The sequence below is a fragment of the Lynx rufus genome, unplaced genomic scaffold (assembly GCF_022079265.1).
Source record: "Lynx rufus isolate CCGP_SWC_20201006 ecotype Redwood Valley unplaced genomic scaffold, mLynRuf1.p SCAF_2, whole genome shotgun sequence".
Lineage (NCBI taxonomy): Eukaryota > Metazoa > Chordata > Mammalia > Carnivora > Felidae > Lynx > Lynx rufus.
In genome coordinates, this window is record NW_025814834.1 from 32,897,779 (window position 1) to 32,917,183 (window position 19,405).

The following is a 19,405-nucleotide window of genomic DNA, read 5'->3' on the forward strand; positions in this document are numbered from 1 at the left end:
TGTTTCATAATGTAATGGGAAAATATAAAACTCATTTCTAAGCCATGTTTATTTTTTTTCTGCAAACTTTCTTTTCTGTAAGTTTTAACTGTTAACAAAGACAAAGAATCATAACACTAAGGTAAAAATATCTACTCTAAATCATTAGCTATGAATGAACAATGAAACAGTGTAGCTATGGTGTTAGAAAAGAGAAAAGGAAGGGAAGCAAAAGACAAGAACTAACAGGGATATTACCAAATAGGTAAAGAATTAAAAAAAATGGGGAGCATGATTCTCCTTTCTGAATCTGAAGGAACAAAGAGGGAAACAGCAAAGATGAAAAGAATAGTTAAACAAAAGAGTAATGAGTCACATGGCTAACAAAAGTATCGATAAAAATACAAAAGTAAAAATTTCTCCAGTAGCTATTAACATTATATTCTTGTTATTGTTGCTGTTATTATTACTGTTATTATAATTAAGAAGAATTTATTATGCTCACTGGTCATTTGGAAGGAAGCAAGAGTCAACCAGCTTCATAGAATTCCAAAATGAAATAGACAGCTAACCTAGACAGGGGTTGAAAAATGAACTTGAAATTTATTTGGGCTAAGAAACTTTTTCTAATTATTCAGTTCAAAATCTTACCCAAAGAGACCAATTAGCACTGACTTTCATGAGGTGATTTTCTGGAATATACATTTTTTAAATATAAATCCCCTATATCCCAACATTACTTACCCTGAGGGCTATTCACATCCACAAGCTGCCCCTGAGGAATAATTACTTGTGCCATTCCTGTCTGGGTAGATGGAATTACACGCAGCACCTGTCCATTTTCTGATGGGCTAGGAACAATCATCTTGGAAGCATTAAAAAAAAAATGAAATGCATAAGCCAGCAATGATTTGACAGAATTATTACTTAAATAAATTATTAAAGACATGCCTACCTCTATGGTGGTTACTATTTATTTCCCTCATTTTATACATGAAAACACTGAGGTACACAAAGATTTTTTTCCAAAGTCTTACACCTGGTAAGTGGTAAAGCCAAGTTTCAAAACAGGCAATTTAGCCATATGTCCTATGATCTTAACCACCTATGCTCTTAATTATTACACTTGGATGAGGTCTAATTACTTAGTAATATGAACAAGGCTCTCATTGGACTTAATATATTTACTTTTTTCTCCTTACTGTATTATATCCCTATGTGTTTGAATTATTTGTGTGGTAATCATTTGTCACATGTAAAAACAGTACCTTGTTAGATGTCTAATTAAACAGAATTTATCTTTATATCTCTGAATTTATATATATATATATATATATATATATATATATCCATCCATCCTATCATGGTCCATGAGGAATACCATAGAATGCCCCAAAAGTCTGAAAATATAGGAAAAATCATAGATTACTTTTTTCCTTCAATTTAACAATTGAATCCATTGTCTCAAATTTAGAGGTCAATGAAAAGGGTGTTTGAAGCTGAAGAAAAACACTTTAACGCCTATCATCTGAACATAAAACTAATACATTATTTGAAAATAAGTTTATCCTATATTTCCAGACTTTTGGGACACTGTGTAAACTCTATTACCTAACACACTACTCCTCTATTGACATTTATATTGACATATTATTCTTTTACCCAAAGTCCACTAGCCTCAGTTCTCCCTAATACAAGTAACTCTTCATAATCATTACAACCCACTTTCCAAGACTGCCTTTTTGCTATATAAAACATGAAAACATTGCTGATGTCTGAGAGAGACTGTAGTCCTAATTTCAAGAGGGTCAATTGAAAAAATTTTAATTTGAGAAAAAAATTAAATTGGAAAAAAAAACTTCAACAAGGTAGAATGCTTTAAATATAATCATAAACATTTCCCAGAAATTAAGAGTAGTAGTTGATACCCTCTCCTAATGTTTATCGTTTCTTGAGAGAAAAATATCTTGCCATACCTTTTACCAATTCATTATGAAAAAGCAATTGTAAAGTCTGATGATGATAATTGCTTTACATTTGTTGAGACCATACAAAATGGCAGGACTTTACATGCCTTACCAGATTTAATCCTTATCACATGTATATGAAGTATATACATTTTATACTTGAGGAAATTGTCACAAGAGGTTACACAACTCATGCAAAATAACACAAAGTTACATAGTGATAAGTTGAAATTCAAACCCAAATTCAAACAACTACCGCTTCCCATTATCTGATCATGTTATTCAACCTAAAAAATGCAAAAATAATATAAAAACACTGCTGGACTTTAAAAGGCAACAGTAATAACATGGTTTTAAATTATTTTCTCCTTAGGGGAGCCTGGGTGGCTCACTTGGTTAAGCGTCCAACTTTTGAGTTCAGCTCAGGTCCTGATCTCACAGTTTCATGGATTCAAGTCCCACACGGGGCTCTGTGCTGACAGTGCAGAGCCTGCTTGGGATTCTCCCTCTCTCCCTCTCTCTCTGCCACTCCCCTGCTTGCTCTCTCTGTCCTTCTCAAAATAAATAAACTTTAAAAAACAAAATAAGGGGCGCCTGGGTGGCCCAGTCGGTTGGGCGTCCAACTTCAGCCAGGTCACCATCTCGCGGTCCGTGAGTTCGAGCCCCGCGTCAGGCTCTGGGCTGATGGCTCAGAGCCTGGAGCCTGTTTCCGATTCTGTGTCTCCCTCTCTCTCTGCCCCTCCCCCGTTCATGCTCTGTCTCTCTCTGTCCCAAAAATAAATAAACGTTGAAAAAAAAAAAATTAAAAAAAAAAAAACAAAATAAAGTAAAATAAAGTATATGTTATTTAAAAATAAATACTTTCCTCAAATGAGATTAAAGATTTGTGAAAAATATTTCATTTATTCTTAGAGAATAGTGCTGTGGTTATTACTAAATCCTAACAAAACACATATATTTATAATTTAATCATATGAAAATATCATAATTGAAACAATCGTGGGGGGCACCTGGGTGGTTCAGTTGGTTAAGCGTCTGACTCTTGATCTCAGCTCAGGTCATGATCTCATGGTTCATGAGTTTGAGCCCCATGTTGGGCTCTGTGCTAACCACATGAAACCTGCTTGGGATTCTCTCTCTCCCTCTCTTTCTCTGCCCCTCCTCTGTGCTCCCGCTCTCTCTCAAAATAAATAAACTTAAAAAAAAATGATCTGTGGAATATCTTCTTAATTTTGAAAATATATTTCCTATGCATGGTAGAGAAGAGTCTCCTCCTCCTCCTCTTAGCTTATTCTACTCGGTAGCTAAAAAACTATTTTCAGTTCATGTAATTTGATAATGGTGACAATATTACTTTTCCTATTTAAAAAAGAAGTCAATTATCTTTAATCTTTGCTATGAAAACAAAACTGTTTTGAAAAGTCATCTGTTGGAATACATTCTATTTGAGGCAGATCATGAATATTATCAGAAAACCTTGGCTAATAAGTAGTCATATTTACTGGGTTCTTTGTGTACTATACAATATTCCTAATAAATCCAAAATACCATCCCTACTTCACTTTATTTTTTTTTCCCTGCTTCACTTTAAAGCCTCCTCATGTGTTACAGATTCACCCACTACAGAAGCTTTACTAGTTCCTTGATTAACTTCTACATTAAAAAAAATCATACAAAAAAAGTAATTTCTTTAAAAAAGTTCCACTTGGTGGGGATGTTGAAAATGCGTAAGACTATGTGTGTGTAGGAGCAGGGGCTTTATGAGAAATCACTGTACCTTCTGCTCAGTTTTTCTTTGAACCTAAAACTGCTCTAAAAACTAAAATCTATTTAAAACAAGCCCCCAAAAGCTCCACTAAGTTTCCCCAAACATCACCACTTTCTAATCTTTGGTTCCTTATACTCTATGTGTCTTACATTTATTTCCATGCTTCATGCTATGGGTTTCCTATTTCATAGTTTCAGGTAACTCTCTCCTACCCTTATCATCTCCTACCCCAAACAATGTAAAATCATCTTTAAGATCATTTTGTACAGAAAGTTTAATACAATTACAAAGAGAATGGGAACTCTAACACTTTTTAGACTCAAATAAGTGACTTTAATGTGTTTAAGACAACTACCATGTGTAAAATGATAGCCCTTCATACAATAGAAATAGAATAACTCTAGAATTCTCCAGACTAGAATCAAAACAGGGATTAATTTTAGGTAAAATGGTTGCTCACCTGTGGTATAATTTATAACTGAAGCTATAATTTTTAAAATAATTTTTATTATGAAATTTATACCCATTGTAGAAAATTTTAAAAATACAGGTAAACAAGAAATACATTATTCTTCACATTATTACTAATGTAAGGATATTCTTATTAATCAGAGAGCAACTGAGAAGTTTTGCTCAGTAATTCTCTCATTTCAATCAAAACCATCTTTTATTTCTTCTACTCAAACTATAAACTTAATCATAAATACTTTAGCTAATAGATTAAAGCAGGAATTTCATCTTTATACATTGTTATTCACATGACACACACATATCTGCCCATTACCAAGGTATGTCTGATTGCCAGTATATCATTGGTACTTCCATAGTTTTCTTTTGCTTCAAGAAAGCACAGTGGCACATGGCATGCAAGTTAGTGACTGAGATGTGGATAAAGCAATAACCTTGAATTCAAATGTATATACAAAAATAAATGTAAGTTACATGTAAACTCTGGCACTAGTTACAGGTTATGACACATTTCCAACTAATCTCAAAGTCACATCATGCTTAGACATAGTGGCTGGGAAGTATTGGTTTAATGTACTGTTAGTAGTTCTAAAAGGAAATCTTTTAAAATCTTCACATAACTTAAAAACTAATGTCACAGAAATAGTATTTTCAAAGCAATGTAAGTCAAGTTTCAAGAAATTAGTAAGGTTAATACATTTGCTAAATAGGGTAAAACTTATTATTTATAAAATATACTCACCATTTGTGCATTAGAATCCCCCAATGACTGAAGTTCATATTGAATAGGCTGCCCATTTTGGTCCACTAGATGGAATTGTTCTGTAGAAAGAGTCTGTGTCTGAGTCAGGGTCCCTGGTATATTCTGTGATGTGAGTGAATTATCTACTTCATGAGAGGTGATGGGTAAAATTCTAGGAGAACCATTTTGTCCAAAGGAAGGATCCCTGGAGTCCATACAGGTTAGATGCTTTTGCAAAGAGAAAAAAAGCACTTGGGTGTTTGTAAAACATAATGTCACAATTAAAAAAAAAAATTTTTTTTTTCTAAAGATTTTATTTTTAAGTAATCTCTACACCCAATGCAGGGCTTGAACTCACAACCCTGATATCAAGAGTCACATGCTCTACCCACTGAGCCAGCCAGTTGCCCCTAATGTCACAATAAGAAAATAAATAAAATAGAACATTTATCAGGCACTGTGGACAATAGTATGGAGGTTCCTCCAAAAGTGAAAAATAGAGCTACCCTATGATCCAGTAATCACACTACTGGGTACTTACTCCAAAAATACAAAACCACTAATTCAAAGGGATACATGCACCTCTATGTTTATAGCAGCATTATTTATAATAGCCAAACTATGGAAACAGTCCAAATGTCCACCGATTGATGAATGGATAAAGAAGATATGCTATATATCCACAATGGAATACTATCCAGCCATAAAGAGAATGAAATCTTGCCATTTGCAACAACATAGGTAGAGCTAGAGAGGATAATGCTAAGAGAAATAAGTCAGTCAGAGAAAGACAAATACCACATGATTTCACACATACGTGGAATTTAAGAAACAAATGAGCAAAGGAAGAAAGGGAGAGGGAGAGGAGAAGAGGGGAGAGAGAGAGAGGAAAACCAAGAAACAGGCTCTTAGTAAATAGAGAACTGATGGTTATCAGAGGGGAGGAGTGTGGGTGGATGAGTTAAATAGGAGATGGGGATTAAGGAGTGCACTGGTCGTGATGAGCACTGGGTGCTGTATGGAAATTCTTGAATCACTATATGAATCAACTGAAACTAATATAACACTGTACGTTAACTATACTGAAACTTAAAGTAAAATAGCATGTTATAATAAAAATGGAAAGATTCATTTTCAGTTAATTATCCTCTTTATTTTTTGTAAGAGTTGTCAATTCACACAGACTAACATAGAAAGCAGTTTTTAAGTGAAATTGTTGATTTTTATATTTTATTTCAATTTTACTGAAATAAAGTTGTACATGCGAATACAACTTGATATGTAATTCAACATATTTTTCTTTATATATAGATCTTTATGAATATATTACTTTGAGTAAAGCTCTATATTATTAAATCAAATATATGATAGCATTGTGGATAAATGTTAACAGTCGTGAATATATTAAATATGACACTATTTCTTATCCATTAAAAAGTTGTTAAATGTAATGGAAAAAAGTTCCCAGTTGAATTCCTACCTCAAATACCTGAGAATCTGTTTTTGATTCTTCAGAATCATTATGGTTGACTCTTAATGAATCATTAGACTGTTCCATGCTGATATATTCAATTCCATTTTCTTTTATTATTTAATAGCTGAAAAAATTTAAATATCTGTTTAAAACACTTAACATTTTTAAGGAATGTTTGTCTTAACTAAATCTCTCATTTCCCCTATGGTGTTACCCCATACAATTTAGGTTAAATCATTTCCATTCTATAGATTAAGAAAATAAACATTTCCTTAAATGACTTGCCAAGGCACCAGAATACATTCAAGACAGAGCAAAAATTACCACTGTATAGTTCTCTCATCCTACCCTTAATAACACTCATGTACTTTTTATAAGATTGTTGCGATGTGACAGGTACTGTTCACCCTTTCAAATACTTCTAAAATTCTCATTTTGCAAAGATTTAATACAAATAAAGGTCTTAATTTTATGAATTGGGAATGCCCTACTGTAGCATTAGATAATTTTAGAAAAGATGTTTTGGTGTAAATATTGATTATATAAACATAGCTCTTACCATAATATACATCATACCACTTAATACTGGCTTGACAAGCTTTGAAAATTAAGAAATATATATTCCAAAAATTCTGAGCCAGTCAGGCCTAATACAGTGGTTAGCACTGGTATCAATTTTGTCTCTACACACACACACACACACACACACACACAAACACACACACTACTGTCCCCTGAGGACATATGGCAGTGTCTGAAAACATTTTTGGTTGTCAAAATGGACAGGGAAGTGCTACTAGAATATAAGCCAGGGGTACTGTTAAATATCTTACAATGCACAGGACAGCCCCCACAACAAAGATGTCAGTATGCTTAGGTTCAGAAACCCTGGCCTAATATATCATAGTGAATACTGGATTCTCTATTAGCTAAAAGGAATGATGTTTTAAGTCTCAAGATTGGAGTAAGGACAAAATGAAACTAGTTAAGACTATCATTGAAAAACTTCTAAAATAAACTGCATAGAATCTTAAGAACACACACATTTTTCTTTTTTTAAACTTTTAAATTTTAACTTTAATTTTTTTAATTTTGAGAAAGAGAGCTGAGCTGTCAGCACAGAGCCTGATGTGGGGCTTGAACCCACGAACTGTGAGATCATGAACTGAGACGAAGGAGGATGCTTAACCGACTGAGCCACCCAGAGGTCCCTGAAAATTTTATTTTATTTTTTTAATTTTTTTTAAATTTTTTTTTCAACGTTTATTTATTTTTGGGACAGAGAGAGACAGAGCATGAACGGGGGAGGGGCAGAGAGAGAGGGAGACACAGAATCGGAAACAGGCTCCAGGCTCTGAGCCATCAGCCCAGAGCCTGACGCGGGGCTCGAACTCCCGGACCGCGAGATCGTGACCTGGCTGAAGTCGGACGCTTAACCGACTGCGCCACCCAGGTGTCCTGAAAATTTTATTTTTAAATTAACATGCATTAAATTGAACTTTTTTCTTTTTTGGTGTGTAGTTCTATGGATTTTAACACATGTAACCACCATAACAACCAGGATATATAATAATTCAATCATCCTAAACCCTAATTTAAAATTATGCCTTATCGGGCAACTGGGTGGCTCAGTCAGTTAAGTGTTGGATTCTTGATTTCAGCTCAGGTCATGATCTCACTGTTTGTGGGTTGAAATTCCAAGTCTGACTCCATGCTGACAGTGTGAAGCCTACTTAGGATTCTCTCTCTTAGGATTCTCTCTCTCTTTCTCTCTCTGCACCCCGCCCCTGCACTCTCTCTCTCTCTCCTCAAACAAAAACTTTTTAAAAATGTTCTCTTACTATAATGCTGGAGAGTTTGTGGAGAAACGGGAACCCTCTTGTACTATTGGTGGGAATGCAAACTGGTGCAGCCACTCTGGAAAACAGTGTGGAGGTTCCTCAAAAATTAAAAATAGATCTACCCTATGACCCAGCAATAGCACTGCTAGGAATTTACCAAGGGATACAGGAGTAATGATGCACAGGGTCACTTGTACCCCAATGTTTATAGCAGCACTTTCAACAATAGCCAAATTATAGAAAAAGCCTAAATGTCCATCAACTGACAAATGGATAAAGAAGATGTGGGTTATACATACAATGGAATACTACTTGGCAATGAGAAAGAATGAAATCTGGCCATTTGCAGCAACGCAGATAGAACTGGAAAGTATTATGCGGAGTGAAATAAGTCAGTCAGTGAAAGATACCATATATTTTCACTCATATGTGGATCCTGAGAAACTTAACAAAAGTCCATGGGGGAGAAGAAGGGGGGAAAAAAAAGTAACAGAGAGGGAGGCAAACCATAAGGGACTCTTAAATACTGAGAACAAGCTGAGGGTTGATGGGGGGTGGGGGAAAGGCAAAAGTGGGTGATGGGCATTGAGGAGGGCACCTGTTGGGATGAGCACTGGGTGTTGTATGGAAACCAATTTGACGATAAATTATATTAAATAAATAAATATATAAAATCATTTCCACCCCCCCCAAAATGTTCTCTTAAAAATAAGATAAACTTATACTAGTTAAGACTTAGTTGGTACATATTTGAACACACTGAATACTTATTTTTCTGTGATAGCATCCACATATATATTTGTAAAATTAAACATTTCAGAAAATCTACAATGTCTGCCATTTAATATTTCCACAATATTATAAATAGTTCCACTCAAATATAAAATGTAATAGGATAAAAATCAGTCTTATTTTTAATATATAACTATATCTTAAAATTGTCTCTCGTTTTAAGATTTTAAATTATCACTTGTATTCTAATTTAACTTGTTACAAGAATTTCAAAAACCTGTAATTACCTCTCAAGTAAGAGCAATTCTATCTTATAATGTTCTGGTTCTGTTCTGTTTTTAATTTTTTAGATGATACGTATAAAACTTCAGAATAATATGTTTTATGAATGGTTTAAAAAATAAAAAGAGGGGTGCCTAGGTGGCTCAGTCGGTTGAGCGTCCAACTTCAGCTCAGGTCACGATCTCACGGTTCGTGAGTTCCAGCCCCACGCGTTAGGCTCTGGGCTGATGGCTCAGAGCCTGGAGCCTGCTTCCGATTCTGTGTCTCCCTCTCTCTCTGCCCCTCCCCCATTCATGCTCTGTCTCTCTCTGTCTCAAAAATAAAATAAACATTAAAAAAAAATTAAAAAACATAAAATAAAATAAAGTGCTCGCTTCGGCAGCACATATACTAAAATTGGAACGATACAGAGAAGATTAGCATGGCCCCTGCGCAAGGATGACAGCAAATTCGTGAAGCGTTCCATATTTTTAACAAACTGAGGGTTGATGGGGGGTGGGAGGGAGGGGAGGGTGGGTGATGGGTATTGAGGAGGGCACCTTTTGGGATGAGCACTGGGTGTTGTAGGGAAACCAATTTGACAATAAATTTCATATATTGAAAAAAAAATAAAAAAAGAATAAAAAGCTACACTTCATAAAAAAATAAAATAAAAAATAAAAAAATAAAATAAAAAGAAAGCCCCACTAATGGCAATATAGCAGATTAGATAATATAGAAGTCTCTCTTGCTAGAAAACAAAAAAATACAAAGTTGATCTAAAACAGAATATTTTGTGCTACACGGAGCTACTATAGGAAGTAACAAAAATCAAATGTCACTCCCTGTTCTCCCTTATGTCTCTTCCCCCTCCAAAACAAAAAGCAAAAGCTGTGAGCTAAAACCCAAGTAATAAGCACAAGCAAAGAGGAAAATTTCCGCAAGAGCAGTGCTAATACACAGGTTTTATGGTTGGGAAACCCAGGCTTAGATAAGCACCTCCTGGGGGAGGAGAACTCAAAAACTCCCAAAATAGGACTAGGAACCTGAAAGGTCCTGAGACAATAGTTTAGCCTGGCTTCTAGTACAAACAAATAGAGTTATTATTTGGAGGAACACAAACCCAACCAAAGCATTAGTTTCCTTCCACATTAATATTAAATATAAGCTTATAATCAGAGTGCCAAAAACACCAAAGACACTCCCTACGGACTTCAAGTATTGGGACAATCTAATAGTGAACATAAAGTTATCATTTAACGTTCAAAGAAATAAACATGAGTGAATCACAGGAATAAACAAACAAGAGACTGAAAAGTTTAATATGAAAAAGAACCAAACAGAACTTTCAGAAATAAAAAAAAAAAAATGTAAGTTGGAAACATTAAATAGAAGGTTAGATGCAGAAGAAAGAACTACTAAATTAGAAGGCAGATTTTTAAAAAATTACCCAGAATGCATCTTGGGAAAAACAGAAGATAAAAAAAATGAAAGAGAGACCTAAAACTAGGAAAAATAGAATAGGTATGGTAAATTTATAACTGGAGTCTCAGAAAAACAGAAAAGAGAAAATGGATCAGAGAGTATTTGAAGAGATAATGGCTATCAATTTTTCAAAACTGAATACATGGATCCACAGATAAAGCACAAAATGTACCAAAATAAATCAGAAGAAATCCACACCCAGTGTAGTAAAGGCACAAAATTCTAAAGAGAAAGCAAAATCTAAAATGTAGCCAGAGAGACAGAGTGCCTGGGTGGCTCTGTCAAGGTCCAACTTCGGCTCATGGTTCAGTGAGTTTGAGCCCTGCATAGGGTTCTGTGCTGACAGCTTGGAGCCTGGAGCCTGCTTCGGATTCTGTATCTCCCTCTCTCTCTCTCTCTCTCTGCTCCTACCCTGCACGGAGCTCACCCTCTCTCATATAAATAAACAAAAAAAAATTAAAATGTGGCTAGAGTGATCAGATCACACACAGAGTACTGACATTAGATAGAAAGCAGACTACTCAGTAGCAACAATGGTGGAAGTCATGAGAATTAAAAAAAAAAGTGATAATCAGTATATGATTATATATGTTCAAAACTATTTTTTCACAAAGCAGGGGGAGAGAAAGATACTTTAAGATTAAAAAAAAAAAAAACTGAGAGAAGGGGCGACTGGGTGGCACAGTCAGTTAAACGTCTGAGTTTGGCTCAGGTCATGATCTCACAGTTCATGAGTTCCAGCCCCACGTGGGGCTCTGTGCTGACAGTTCAGAGCCTGGAGCCTGCTTCCGATTGTGTCTCTCTCTCTCTCTCTGCCCCTTCCCCGTGCTCACTCTCCCTCTGTCTCAAAAATAAATAATCATTAAAAAAAAAAAAAAGATGTTTATGGTCATTAGTCATCAGGATTATGCAAATCAAAGCAACAATGAGATACCAGTTGACACCCATTAGAATAACTATATTTATTTTGTTTGAGCGAGAGAGAATGCCTACCAGTGGTGGAAAGGGGCAGAGGGACAGAGAGAGAGAGAGAGAGAGAGAGAGAGAGAGAGAGAGAGAGAGAGAATCCCAAGCAGGCTCCATGCTCAGCAGGGAGCTCAATGTGGGGCTCAATCCCACAACCCTGCCATCATGACCTGAACCGAAATCAAGAGTTGGATGATCAACCGACTGGGCCATTCAGGTGCCCCAACCACAAATTTTTTTAAAAAAGAAAACAAGAGTTGATGAGGATATAGAGCAATTGGAACCCTCGTGCATTGCTGATGGGTATGTAAAATGGTGAAGGTGCTGTGCAAAAGTTTGGCAGTTCCTTAAGAAGTTAAACATAGAATGGGGGCGCCTGGGTGGCTTGGTTGGTTAAGCATCCGACTTCGGCTCAGGTCATGATCTCACGGTCCGTGAGTTCGAGCCCCGCGTTGGGCTCTGTGCTGACAGCTCAGAGCCTGGAGCCTGTTTCAGATTCTGTGTCTCCCTCTCTCTCTGCCCCTCCCCTGTTCATTCTCTGTCTCTCTCTGTCTCAAAAATAAATAAATAAACGAATGGGAAAAAAAAAAAAGAAGTTAAACATAGAATGACCATATGACAGCAATTCCACTCTAGGTATATACGCCAAAGAAATGAAAATCAGTGTTCAAACATAAATTTGTACACGGACGCTCATAGCAGCAATTTTCATAAGAACCAAAAAGTGGAGGGGCACCTGGGTGGCTCAGTCGATTAAGCATTCGACTTCAACTCAGGTCATGATTTCACGGTTTGTGGGTATGCGCCCCGCATCGGGCTCTGTGCTGACAGCCCAGATCCTGGGGCCTGCTTCGGATTCTGTGTCTCGCTCTCTCTCTGTCCCTCCCTCCTCGTGCTCTCCCTCTCTCAAATGAGTAAGTGTTAAAAAATGGAAAAAAAAAAAAAAAAAAGAAGAACCAAAAGTGGAAACAGCTCTAATTTTCATCAGCTCATGAACAGATAAATAAAATGTGCTATGCCCTTATAAATGGTATTCAGCCATAAAAAGGAATGAAGTACTGATATATGCTACAATATAGATGAATCTCAAAAACATACTAAGTGATAGAAGCCAGACACAAACTGTCACATATTACATAATTCCATTTATATAAAAATATCCAGAAGGGGTAAATCCATAAAAACAGAAAGCAGGTTAGTAGATGACAAAGGTCTGGGGGGTAGGAGGAGTATAGGGAAAAACTGTCAATTGGGCACAAGATTTTATTTGGGGTTGATGAAAATATTTTGGAACTAGATAGAGGTGGTATTTACATAAAACTGTGAATGTAGAAAATGCTACTAAATTGTTCATCTAAAATGATTAATTTTAAGTTACATGAATTTTACCTCAGCTTTTTAAATTTATTACCAAAAAGAAAAAAACATATACATATATAAGTATATACATGTGTGTGATATGTATATGTGGCAGTCAGGAAAATATGAATGTGGACTAGAGATTTATTTAAAAAATTTTTGGTGTTTTTTTTTAGGTACGGGAATAATACTGTAGATGAAATTATATCATGTGATGATATCCAGGATTTGATATCTTCTCTCTTTGTGCCTGCTACTGACCTTGATATTTTCTTTTGTGGCCCTATGTGGCATGCCTACCCTCTTCTTTGGAACTGTGAGTAATAAACATCTTAATTTTCAGTGGCAATCACCTCCTGATTCGTTGACCTCACCATATCTAAAGAGAAATAAGAGTATTTTGAAACAATCATAAACATATAAATAAGCCTTAAATAAAATCTCAGTGAACAAAATCCAGCAACATATAATAAAAATAATGCATCTCATCAAACGAAGTATGTCATTGGCTTTAAGTAAATCCAATGTGGAGACTAAGTTAGAATTTTGTATAAATACAGTATGATACCTACCTAAAATAGCACAATGGCATAAAAAATATGAAAATTTTAGGGATAAAGTTAACAAAATATATGGAAGATGTACGCACTGAAGACTACAAAACTTAGATGGGAGAAATTAAAGAAGACCTAAAAGGATAAAAGTTACATACTGTGTGTTTATGGAATGGATGACTCAGTATTGTTAAAATAACCAAACTGATCTACAATCAATTGCCTACAATCCCAATCCCAATTCCAGCAGGCCTTTTTTTTTTTTTAATTGACAAACTGATTCTAAACTTCATATGAAAAGTCAAAGGTTAAGACAGCCAAAACGACTTTGGAAAAGAATAACAGATTTGGAATTCTACCTGATTTCAAGACTTGTTATGAAGCTAGAATGATCAAGATGGTATGGTATTAGTGTAAAGACAAATAGATCAATGAGACAGAAGAATCCAGAAACAGACCTCCATGCATATAGTCAATTACTTTCTGATAAAAGTGCCAAGGTACTTAAGAGAAAAGGGACAGTCTTTTCAACAAATGCAGCTAAAACAATAGCTATATGCAAAATAATAAACATTGACCAATACCTCAAACCATATTAAAAAAAATTGACTTGAATCATGGATCATGGCCTGTAAAACTATAAAACTTCTAGAAGATAACATATGAGAAAATCTTTGTGACCTTGGGTTTAGCAAAGATATCTTTTTTTGTTAAGTCTAGTTATTTATTTTTGAGAGAGAGACAGAGACAGAGAATCCCAAGCAGGCTCTGCGCTGTCAGCACAGAGCCCGACGTGGGGCTTGAACCCACGAACTGCAAGATCATGACCTGAGCTGAGATCAAGAGTTGAATGCCTAACCTACCAAGCCACCCAGGTGCCTGGGTTTGGCAAAAATATCTTAAACATGACTCAAAAAGCATGAAATATAAGTCTACAAATTGGACTTCATCACAATTAAAAACTTTTGCTCATGACAGTTTGGGAGAAAATATTTGCAAAACACATGCCTGATAAAGGAATTTGTATTCCAACTCTGTAAAGAACTGTTTCAAACTAATTATAAGACAGCAACCCAATAAAAAGTAGCCAAAATATTTGAATTAAACACTTTACTAAAGAAGATACACAGCTAGCTAGAGAAAAGCAAATGCCCTGCGACCTGTCTTATATGTGGAATTGGAAGATACAAACTTCCAGTTATAAAACAAGTCACACCCACAGAAAAGTCATGAGGATAAAAAGTACAGCACAGAGAATACAGTCAATAATATTGTAATAACTTTGTATGACAGATGGTACCTACATTTATCACAGTAAGCATTTTGCAATGTTTTTAATTGTCAAATCACTAGGCTATACGCCTAAAACTGTTATATGTCAACTATACTTCAATTTAAAAAAAGGCTATTAAGCCACAAAAAGACATGGAGAAACCTTAAATACATACTTATAAGTGAAAGGAGCCACTCTGAAAAGGCTATGTGATTCCAAATATATGACATTTAAAAAAAATTTGTTTTAATTTTATTTATTTTGAGAGAGAGTGCACGAGCAGTGGAGGGGCCGAGACAGAGGGAAAGAAAGAATCCAAACCAGGCTCTGCACAGTCAGCACAGAACCTGATATGGGGCTGGAACTCACAAATCCTGAGATCATGACCTAAGCTGAAATCAAGAGTAGGATGCTCAACTGACTGAGACACCCAAGCACCCCAAATATATGACATTCTTGAAAAGGTATAGACACAGTAACATCAATAGTTGCCAGAGGTTGAGAGATTTTTATGGTGATGAAACAATTCTGATGGTGGATACATGACATTTTGAAATGGATTTTGTCAAAATCTATAAAAATATACAACACAAATAGTGAACTTTAATGTAAACTAGACTATTGTTCATAATAACATATCAATATGGGTTCATTAACTTTATGAAATATAGGACACTAAGAGTGCCTGGCTGGCTGGCTCAGTAGGTGGAGCATGCAACTCTTGATCTCAGGGTTGTGAGCTCAAGCCCTCCAAAATAAATAAATAAAACCTAAAAAAAAAAAAAGAAAAAAAGAAAAGAAAGAAATGTACCACACTAATGCGAAATGCTAGCAACACAGACAACTGTGTGCTAGCAGGTAGAGGAAAGAAGTGGGCGGTGTAAGAATATGGAAATCTTTGTATACCCTGCTTGATTTTTCCGTAAGTCTAAAACTATGCAAAAAAATAAAGTCCTTTAGTTTAAAAAAAAAAAAGCAGAATGTAAACTAAAGCCAATAACAAATAACAGTACATGAATTCCAAAATTATCTTGAAACTTTAGGTTAAGTTACCACAATTCGGACAATGTTGGAATTAGGATATACAAGAAAATATATTTTCATTAAATTTTCAAATAAAAACAGAGTTTTGTTAGTAAAACTGTATAAAATAGTTGAACTGTTCCGTAGTTATATGGTAGGAATTTGAAAATCAACTTTACGCTTATTTGTCAAATTAGTTAACCACTCTGAGCTTTAGTTTTCTCATCTGCAAAATAGGAATAATATTCATCTACCTCACAGGGTTGTTATAAAGACTGAATAAAATAATGTATGCAAAGGGCATCATGCTGTTCCCAATACACTGTTCAGTGTTAAATAAATAATTTTTACTACCTATAATCATGCAAATGAAGGCCAAAATTTCACCTATCTAAATATAAACCCGTTGGTTCTTTTTTTTTTTTTTAAATGGTTATTTTATTTTTGAGAGAAAGAGAGCATGAGCAGGGTAGGGACAGAGAGAAAGGGAGACACAGAATCCAAAGCAGGCTCCAGGCTCTGAGTTGTCAGCACAGAACCCGATGTGGGGCTCAAACCCATGAGCTGTGAGATCATGACCTGAGCTGAAGTCGGACCCCCAAACCGACTGAGCCACCCAGGCACCCCATTTTTTTAAGCCTTATTTTGAGTAAGAAAGAGAGACCGAGAGAAAGAGAGAGAGCGAGAGAGCGTACACATGCAAGCATGCAAGCAGGGGAGGGGCAGAGAGGGAGACAGAATCCCAAGCAGGCTATGTGCTATCAGCGCAGAGCCCAATGCGGGGCTTGAACCCATGAACCACAAGATCATGACCTGAGCTGAAATCAAGAGTTGGACAGAGCAACCCAGGTGCCCCAAATTCGTTGGTTCTTTAGGGCAAAGATCTGTTAAACACCAGTCATCTAATTGATATAATCAAAACTTATCTGGGCTTAGTATGAAACTTTTTTTTTTTTTTTAGGTTTAATTTATTTTTGAGAGAGAGAGGGTGAGCAGGGGAGGGACAGAAAGGGGAAGAAAGGATTTGAAGCAGGCTCTGCACTGACAGCAGTGAGCCAGTGCAGGGCTTGAACTCACAAACTGTGAGATCATGACCTAAACCAAAATCAGATGCTCAAACAACTGAGCCACCCAGGTGCCCCAGTATTAAACTTCTAAATATACTTTTCTATACAGTCTTTGAAAAAATTTTAAAATTGTATACTTTAAGATGCCTAATAGACTCTCATTTCAGTATTATTTAAAAATTTACACATTTCATAAATGTAGTAGAGTACATGGAGTCAGTCTAGATTTGATGAAAAATATCCAAACTGAACTTTTCTGAACTTGAATTTCTAGTTCTTTAAAATGAAGAGTTGGTCCTGATGATCCCTAAGATCCCACCCAGTTCTAAGATTTTTGTTTTTAACAGTTGATTTTCCTGATAATGTTTAAAATTCATTTATTGTTGGGGCGCCTGGGTGGCTCAGTCGGTTGAGTGTCCGACTTCAGCTCAGGTCATGATCTCACAGTTCGTGGGTTCAAGCCCTGCGTCGGGCTCTGTGCTGGCAGCTCAGAGCCTGGAGCCTGCTTCAGATTCTGTGTCTCCCTCTCTCTCTCTACCCCCTCCACCACTCGCATTCTGTCTCTCTCTCTCAAAAATAAATAAGCATTAAATTTTTTTAAATTCATTTATTGTTTATTGACTGACTTCCAATGTATAGAGTAGAAAAATAATACTATTCAAAAAGAAAATTCTTATGTTAGATTCAACTGAAAATGAAGTCCTACTGAGAGATGTATTAAAACTGTAATAACTGGTGTCCAGAATACAATTTAATTTTTTAAAGCAAATTAAATATATTGAAATATTCACTGGCTAAATATCAATTAAATATTAAAATATTCACTGACATCAATATTAAGAAATATTTTAGAGAGTTTTTTGAGTTTAAATATGAAGCACTATCAATGACAAAATAGATGAAGATTATGAATTTGTCATAACTATAAAATTTAATGTCTATTGAATGTTTATTATACTTAATTACTAGCTAGGATTAATAATCACTCTACTATTCTGTGATGTAGAACCTATTATCACCATTTTACAGAAAAGGAAATTGAGGCTCACTGCTCAAGGTTATCAATTATTGAGCACTATGGTAAAGCACTATGCTAAGTGTTTTCTATCTGTCATTTTATATAATCCTTTCAACAATCCTTTCAACAACAGCAAGTGATTCAGTTACTCGCTCCAATTTACATAAAAGGAAATAAAACTCAGGCAATGAAGTAACTTTCCCAAGATTACAAATACACTAAGTGGCTGAGCAAGGACTCAAGCCTACAGGTGCTGATCCCAAAGCCCACTCTTTATTATTACTATAGGAACTCTTTCAAGGTAACAAAACTCCTTCCTTCCTTCATTAGTCATGGCTTTAAATCTTTTTCCTTTTTTCTGATAGGTTAACAAATTCTAGATGGTAAAAAAAATTCTTTGTTCATTATTGTTCTCAACTTTTCTTGGTTGAAATTCAATTAGAGTCAGTCCCTAAAGCTCCAAAGCCCTCCTGTAAACAATCTAAACATCTCTGATCCCATGAAAAAGCTAGAGTTCTAATCTTGCAGGCACTGCAGTCACTGAGAAAACATTCTGCAAATAGATTCAAAAGTGGAGCTTGGGAAGAAGAAGTGCAAAGTGCAAATAGTTTAGGGGAAAGAATTCTAAAAACTTACTCCCAGTTTCCTAACAGCTACCCTGATCCCATCACAAATTAACCCTATTGGCCTATTTTTTTTTTTTCATTTTATTTACTTTCTCTTACCCTAGCTGAAATTTTCACTGGAGTTAATAAGCATTTTCTGTTAAAAAGAAAAAACTCTGGACAGAGTATCAGCCATTAACAAATTAGTGTAAATTTATGTAAGGATAGCTTTCTTCCTTTAAGAAAAGTTAAGAACAGCTACCCTGCAAAGTTTAATTTGGAGATGAGAAAGCAAGTACACTTGAAGCTCAGAACATGTAAAAGGGATTTTGCAGAGGTCTGAGCTAAACACTGCAATGAAGAGGACAGGATGGTGGTGGGGATGTTGTTAACAGAGGAACACTCAAACATAAACCACCTACTTCAGGGCTTTGCTCACACTGAGATTTTGCCAAAAATAATTTCTTTTTATACTATCTTTTGGGAACTCAAAACTCAAGATTTTCCTTTCAGTATGTACATCTACACGATAGGTTAAAGAAGTATTTTGTGTTACATTGGGAAAATACTACTTAAAGTAGTTTCTACATGGAAAAATGGATTTCAATATCTATTGACTAACCTACTATTGAACCAGAGGCTGAAAGTACATTTCTATGTTACAGACATCCTTTTCAAAAGACAAAATCTGAATGAAGCAAAAGTATTACTCCTTCCTCCCTTACTTGCCCCTTCACTTTGCATTACACTTTTCAACCCTGACAACTGCAGGGTGACATTTTCCCAACTAACTTCAATGTCAGTACATGCTGGAAATTATCAT

The 19,405-nt window shown here is 35.5% G+C and overlaps 1 protein-coding gene and 1 non-coding gene across 2 annotated transcripts in view; one reads left to right on the forward strand and one right to left on the reverse strand.

Annotated features, from left to right (window-relative positions):
• The window catches only part of CARF (calcium responsive transcription factor), a 79,079-nt gene that overhangs the window by 59,323 nt on the left and 351 nt on the right, over positions 1-19,405 (reverse strand). The window contains 4 exon segments of the mRNA XM_047085562.1: positions 724-844; positions 4,925-5,152; positions 6,405-6,522; positions 13,304-13,421. Coding sequence (XP_046941518.1) covers positions 724-844; positions 4,925-5,152; positions 6,405-6,482 — 427 coding nt within the window. The 5' untranslated portion in view covers positions 6,483-6,522; positions 13,304-13,421.
• LOC124516691 (U6 spliceosomal RNA) lies at positions 9,620-9,725 on the forward strand. Its single transcript, XR_006963101.1, has one exon. It is a non-coding gene; the product is annotated as a U6 spliceosomal RNA (small nuclear RNA).